The sequence below is a fragment of the Lynx canadensis genome, chromosome C2 (assembly GCF_007474595.2).
Source record: "Lynx canadensis isolate LIC74 chromosome C2, mLynCan4.pri.v2, whole genome shotgun sequence".
Taxonomy (NCBI): Eukaryota; Metazoa; Chordata; class Mammalia; order Carnivora; family Felidae; genus Lynx; species Lynx canadensis.
The window spans coordinates 62,942,845-62,950,150 of record NC_044311.2 but is presented as its reverse complement, the minus strand read 5'-3'; the positions used below and the strand labels follow the sequence as shown (position 1 = coordinate 62,950,150).

The window sequence follows — 7,306 nt, the reverse complement described above, 5'->3', positions numbered from 1 at the left end:
CTTGAGTCATTCTTGAACGTACTATTACAGAAAAGACCTATCTTATGGGGGAGAAGCCATGAACATTGTAATTTCAAGAAAAGAATAGTCATTAGGCCCTGGCCCAAGAATGGGACCTAAATTTTATTAACAAAATCTAAAATTCCATTGACAGGTTTTTTGTTTGTTTGTTTGTTGTTGTTTTTTTCAACGTTTTTTATTTATTTTTGGGACAGAGAGAGGCAGAGCATGAACGGGGGAGGGGCAGAGAGAGAGGGAGACACAGAATCGGAAACGGGCTCCAGGCTCTGAGCCATCAGCCCAGAGCCTGACGCGGGGCTCGAACTCCCGGACCGCGAGATCGTGACCTGGCTGAAGTCAGACGCTTAACCGACTGCGCCACCCAGGCGCCCCTGTTTTTTTTTTTTTTTTTTTATTGAGAGACAGCGACAGAGCATGAGCATGGGAGGGGCAGAGAGAGAGAGGGGACACAGAATCTGGCAGCCTCCAGGCTCTGAGCTGTCAGCACAGAACCCTACGCAGGGCTCGAACTCACAAACTGCAAGATCATAACCTGAGCTGAAGTTGGATGTTTAACGGACTGAGCCACCCAGGCGCCCCATCCATTGACAGTTTTATCCCCAAGTTAAGTATTTAACCCTCCCTTAGAATGAAAGCAAATCTCAGAAGGGGGCAATAGATCACCCCTTATGAATCTTTAGCCTTAACTCACACTCCTCACCTCCATTCCCCACATCCTTTGTTCCAGGTGAACCAGAATTCACTGGTGGAGCCAACCAGAGGCTTTTTCAGGCCTTCATGCCTGAAACTTTTGAGCCTCATTTTTCTACTTGGGACCCTTTTCTCTCTCTTGTTTAACTTCCCATTCTTCAAAATCCAGGCAATGTCACTCCCTGTTCAAAGTCTGTTCTGCAAGGCAAGCATAGCCCAACTGAGCCTTCCCTGCTTACTTACTTAGGTCTGTCTTCCCTGATGGCTCTTACCCCAGTGGACTCTTTGGCTTACAGGCTTATCTTCCCACTAGGTTAAGCCTCCATCAAAGATGTGAGCTGTACCTTGCTCATCATTGAATCTCGCATCTAGAACAGTATCTGACCCAGAGTAGGTTCTGTTTATGGAGTGAGCGAAGTTTTTGCTGCCAGTGTGTCTCTAATGGGGGTGGCGGTGCAGGGCTGGAGGGGAAAAAGAGAAGAAGCCAGGAGAAGCAGCATCAGAGGAGGCTGCTGAGAGGAGGCTGAGCTTACCGAAGGCAACCCCCCCTGGGAGATAGTTTTGCAAAGGGCCAGTTTAGAGACATGCTAAATCCTCTTTTACTACTGTCCCTCAGAAGGTAACTATAATTGCTGAAATTTCAAATGTATTAACACATTTGATGCATTTGCCAAAGTGGTGTTTAACGACCTGTATTTCACACAATAAAGTAGGGCAAAGTTAAAAACCCAAGTTTGCTTTAGATGTGTATCTGCCACCATCTGTTGGTTCCCGGATCCTGGGTTACATCATTCTTATTTTTACATTAAACATTACCAGTAATAAAAACAAAGTAAGGGGGGAAATAAAAGCTCATGTAAGGAAATTCTGATTTCACATGGTCTCGACAGAGTCTTTTGCTTCTCAGTAATTCCAGAAACTGAAAACAACAGGAAGATGTCTTATTGAGAAAGACCACTTTCAACTTGACCATGAGTCAAAGAAGGAAGAAAAATTCCTCAGATGGAGAAACCAAACCCCGGACTTCGTTTGTCAACAAACTCTTCAGGAGCTCAAAACTCAGGCCCACCAAAGCTGAAAGCAGAAAAAAGAGCAATGACCTTGAAGCTGCTGATTTCCAACCCAGCGATGACACACAGAAAACAGAAAACATCTTAGATACTGGTAAACTGACTGCTGTTATTTCTCTATTTTTTAGAATAATGTTTCCCCCTAAAGACATCATATGGGTTAAACTAAACCTAATATGAGTTTCTATTCTAAGCATTTACTATGTTACTTAAATGCTTTAAATACTTCAAGAATTTTACTTTTAAATTATTAGCATTTAAATTACATGTAACACTACAGGAAGGTATAGAGAAAATACCTTGTTTCCTTTCATTCTGATACAGTATTTTGTTCATATACATGCATTTATGGTCAACCAGCCAGTCAATAAACATTGATCGAGTACCTACTGTATGTCAGCCATTATTGTGTTAGAAATGCAGCCACATAACACAGGACCTTACGTACACAAGGAACCAGATGCAGACATAATTTCAGCGTGATAAATGATACAAAGAAACAAAAGCAGGCTAAGGAGACTAAGAATGATGGATGGGGTACTACTTTAGATGGGGTTGCAGGGAAGGAGTCTCTGATTTGGTGGCACCTGAGCAGAGATCTGAATAAAGTAAGCCAAGTAGAGTGAATGAATAAAGCCAGTGACGTAGATGCCTGTGGGAATAGCTTCCCAGGCAAAGGCAGCTATAAATGTGAAGGTCCAGGGTGGGACTGAGCCTGGAGTACTTGAGAGCGAGCCCAAGGTCAGGGGTGCTGAAGCAGGATGAGAGGAGAGAGGACAAAAGTAATAGGACAGTCACGGAGGAGGTAGCTGGGGGCCAGAATGGGCATCTTTTGCAGTTATAATAATAGCTTGCAAATCCCTCTTGAGCTTACACGGAGCTGTGGTCCTACTTCTGAAACATATTTTTATACTGCTCAATCCCCACGTTGCTACATGATGTTTATACGCCTAATTTTAACAGCTGCATGATATTCCATCCTGTGCCTGTCAGTGAATATTTTTGTCTTTCCCTCTTGCCTCTTCCATACGTCATTGTATTTCAGCCTTGTTTTTTTAGTACAAATTCTTAGAACAGAGATTACAAATTCAAGGGTTATGAAAATAAATATTGCCCAATCTTTCCTTAAAGCTATGTGTCATGTACAATGCCATTAATATATTGTCTATTAGAGGGGCGCCTGGGTGGCTCAGTCAGTTGAGCGACTGACTTTGGCTCAGGTCATGATCTCACGGTTTGTGAGTTCGAGCCCCTTGTTGGGCTCTGTGCTGACAGCTCAGAACCTGGAGCCTGCTTCTGATTCTGTGTCTCCCTCTCTCTCTACCCCTCCCCCACTCATGCTCTGTCTCAGAAATAAACAAACATTAAAAAAGTTAATACATATATATGTATAATATATATATGTATAATCTATTAGATTAAATGTATTTTTAAGCATTTTAATCTTTTAATGCAAACATACCCAAAAGTAGAGAGAATAGTATAAGGAACCCCCATGATCACTTCCCTCTAACAATTATCAACCCATGGCCAATCTTGTTTCATTTATACCTACCCTCATTTCTGTCAGATTATTTGCATCAAATACCAAAAATAATATCATTTTGGCTAACTCGGTTGGTTGAGCATCCAACTTTAGATTTTGGCCCAGGTCATGATCCCAGGGTTGTGGTATCAAGTCCCGTGTTGGGCTCCCCACTGACCATGGAGCCTGCTTAAGATTCTCTTTCTCTCTCCCTCTGCCCCTCTAACCTGCTCATGCTTCTCTCTCTCTCTCTCTCTGTCTCTCTCTCTCAAAAAAAAAAAAAAATATATATATATATATAATTTTGTTTGAAAGTAGATTAAGTATATTTTAAATATTTTTTAGAAATAGGAAGTTAAAGTCTACTTAAAAAGAAAGACAACCTCTATCAGAAAATTGTTGGTATTTGTTCTAAAGTATAAGTTGAAGTTTTAGGAGCATAGTTAATGAATACCTATAACCATGATTACATTAATAGTGCAAGGCCAGGCAGCTGGTTTTCCCCACTGGCCAACACTGGCCATTCAAGCCATGCATGGCTTGTCTATTTCCACGTCTCCCCAAATTCAGTGGTACCTGGAGTCATGTTAATTCTGCCCCCAAAATGACTCTTGGATCTGGTTCCTCCTCTCCATTGCTGTTCTGGCTTTCATTGTTTTTTGTTTTTTGTTTTTTTGCCTAGACCACTGAAACAGCTTCCTAACTGGTTTCTCTGCTTCTATTCTTGCTCTCTTGCCAACCTGTACTCCATAGTGCCACTGGGTCCTCTTCCTAAATCACAGATATGATATCTTTCAGCTGCTTAAAATCCTTCACTGAGTCTTTCTTGCCTCGAAGAGAATGTCCACAATCCCAAACATGGTCTTCAAGGTGTTTGTGATCAGATGGATCTCTCTTCATGACCCCTGCCTTCCCCCAACCTCATGTTCACCCACTACTCCTGACATTCAGATTTACTTGCAGTTTCCTGAGCTGGCCACATTCTTGCAAAGGGGTTCCCTGTGCCTACAAAGACCTTCCCTTGTGTCACCACCCTCCTGCACCCCTCCCCCCATTTATCCTTCCCTCATGTCCACCCACCTGACTGACTCTCACTCACTTTTAAGGTGCATTCACACACCCCTTTCTCTTGAAAGATTGCCATGTGACCTGCCCATGGGAGCTGAGGTGCTTACTGTCACTATCGTGTGCTCATGTACCCTCTGCCTGCCCCCACCATTGCACTTCTCCTCTGTTTTGTGAGCATGGATTTCCTGTCGGCCTGTTTTTTTTTTTTTTAATGTTTATTTATTTAGAGAGAGAGAGCAAGCAAGCAGGGGAGATGCAGAGAGAGAGAGAGAGAGAGAGAGAGAGAGAGAGAATCCCAAGCAGGTTCCACACTGTCAGCACCGAGCCCAATGTGGGACTTAAACCCACGAACTGTGCAATCATGACCTGAGCTGAAACCAAAAGTCAGACGCTTAACCAAGTGAGTCATCCAGGTGCCCCTGCCTTTTCCATTGGACACGTAGCTCATGGAAAACAGGAACTTGTTATCTTGGTTCCCTGCACAGCAACACCCACGTTACAAACATACAAACATTATTATGTTTTATGAAACCACTGGGATTCATGGTTGTTTATGACCAAGAAACCAACCCTGGAAGATATAAGTTGGAAAAGAACTTAATGTGAAGATACTGCTTAGCTCACAGAATCACATGGAGAAGCAGGGGCTTGTCTCAGCGGTAAAGCAGTCAGGAAAAGGTCCCGAATCACTCCATAGAACTGTTCACGTGTCACAACTTTGTGCTCTCCATAGGGCACCAGTCACCACGACTCAGCCAACTGGTAGCAGCTCTGACTCAACTGCCTTATATCTTGAGCTGTGACAGAAGCTATCCTTTGAAGAAAGGGTTTTATGTATTTAAAAAAATGAAATATATGGTTTGTAAGTTCATGTCCATGGATCTCATAAATTAGTACTTATATTTATACTGAGGCATTCGATAAAAGTCTATCATGTTGATTTGTTTTGGTAATTAAGGAGCTTTAAAGCTAATATTCATTCATTCATTCATTCATTCATTCAATTATTTGTTCATTCAACAAATATTTATAACATACCTCTCATGTAAAAGGCCCTGCAGAGTCCCATCTCCCTGGGAAGCCCTAGGAAATGTAAGTCACCATGCTCCTGAGAAATGAACAAGGCAGAAATTAGAGTTTCTGTTTTACAGATGAATCACCCAAAGCTCAGAGAAGCCAAATTTCTTGCTCACCTGCAGGACCCACAATTTGAACCAAGTCTTCCACTTCTGCGGTCTTAGACTTGCCCATCAGATCAACCGTTACAGAATGCCCAAGCAGGATGTGGTCTGAGAAGAGAGTCCTGAATCTGTCTGCGGGTGACCTTTGAGAAACAATTTGTTTGAATAGGTGAATGTGGTCACCAGAACATAGAGGTTGATTGGTAAATGTGGTGAAGTGAGACCAGCAAGTACAAACCACCTTTTCCAAACATTTGACAGTAAAGGAAATGATTGACAGAATAGTGGCTTGAGAAGAAAAAGGTTTGGGAAGGCTGGAACTTGAGCATGATCGTAGGTCGATCCTATGGGGATAAAGTCTTAAAAACAAAAGAGAAAGCATAAGGTATCATGCAGAGCAATATTTTAACACAAAAATTTATTTACGTATTAAAAATTTTTAATGTTCGTTTATTTGTGAGAGTGAGGGTGAGAGAGAACATGAGCCAGGGAGGAGTGGAGAGAGAGGGAGACACAGAATCCGAAGCAGGCTCCAGGCTCTGAACTGTCAGCACAGAGCCAGACACGGGGCTCTAACCCACGAACTATGAGATCATGACCTGAGCAGAAGTCACGCTTAACTGTCTGGGCCACCCAGATACCCCCTAACCCAAAAATTTAAACACATACACACACATAATGGGTTCTGGAGCAGTCTGTTCTAGGTTCACATTCTGACTCTGCTACTTACAGTCTCTCTGTGTCTCAGGTTCTAAATCTATGAAACAGTGTGATTGAGACTCTTTGAATTAAGCTTAACAAAATGTCCTGGACTCACTGCATGCAAGAGTTAGTCCCTCCCCATCCCCCCATCCCTGACTCGCTTCTGCTCTACTCAAAATTCGGGTTGCCACATAAAATACATGCAATATTTGGGGCATACTTTTACTAAGCCATGATTCTTTGTTTACTTGCAGTCTCAATTTAATTGGACAGGCTGTTTCTGTTTTCCTAAATCTGGCAACCATACCCAAAATAAAATACATTGTATGCAATGCACCCTGATAGAAATGGAAGGCTTGTGTAAAGAGATAAAATTGTGGATGGTGCTGCCTCCTACTGGGAGAATGCGGCAACATCAACCATCCCTACACAGACCACACCCTATAGGTGTTTTCTTAAAAATAGCAATCTACACATTCAATGCAATCCCAATCAAAATTGCCCTGACATTCTTCTCAAAGCTAGAACAAACAATCCTAAAATTTGTATGGAAACACAAAAGACCCCAAATAGCCAAAGTAATATTGAAGAAGAAAACCAAAGCAGGAGACGTCACAATCCCAGACTTTAGCCTCTATTACAAAGCTGTAATCATCAAGACAGTATGGTATTGGCACAAAAACAGACATATAGACCCAGAATGGAATAGAATAGAGAGCCCAGAATTGGACCTACAAATGTATGGCCAACTAATTTTGACAAAGCAGGAAAGAGTATCCAATGGAAAAAAATACAGTCTCTTTAGCAAACTGGGAGAACTGGACAGCAACATGCAGAAGAATGAAGAAGGCCACTTTATTTCACCATACACACACAAAAAAACCCCTCAAAATGGATAAAAGACCTAAATGTGAGACAGGAAACCATCAAAACCCTAGAGGAGAAAGCAGGCAACAACTTCTTTGACCTCAGCCACAGCAATTTCTTACTCAACACATCTCCAAAGGCAAGGGAATTAAAAGCAAAAATAAACTTTTGGGACCTCATCA

The 7,306-nt window shown here is 42.1% G+C and overlaps 1 protein-coding gene across 1 annotated transcript in view; it reads left to right on the top strand.

Annotated features, from left to right (window-relative positions):
• The first annotated feature begins 1,622 nt into the window (after positions 1-1,622).
• Positions 1,623-7,306, top strand: part of LRRC31 (leucine rich repeat containing 31) — a 28,665-nt gene continuing 22,981 nt past the window's right edge. The window contains exon 1 of the mRNA XM_030330545.1: positions 1,623-1,875. Coding sequence (XP_030186405.1) covers positions 1,683-1,875 — 193 coding nt within the window. The 5' untranslated portion in view covers positions 1,623-1,682. The remainder of the gene's footprint in view (positions 1,876-7,306) is intronic.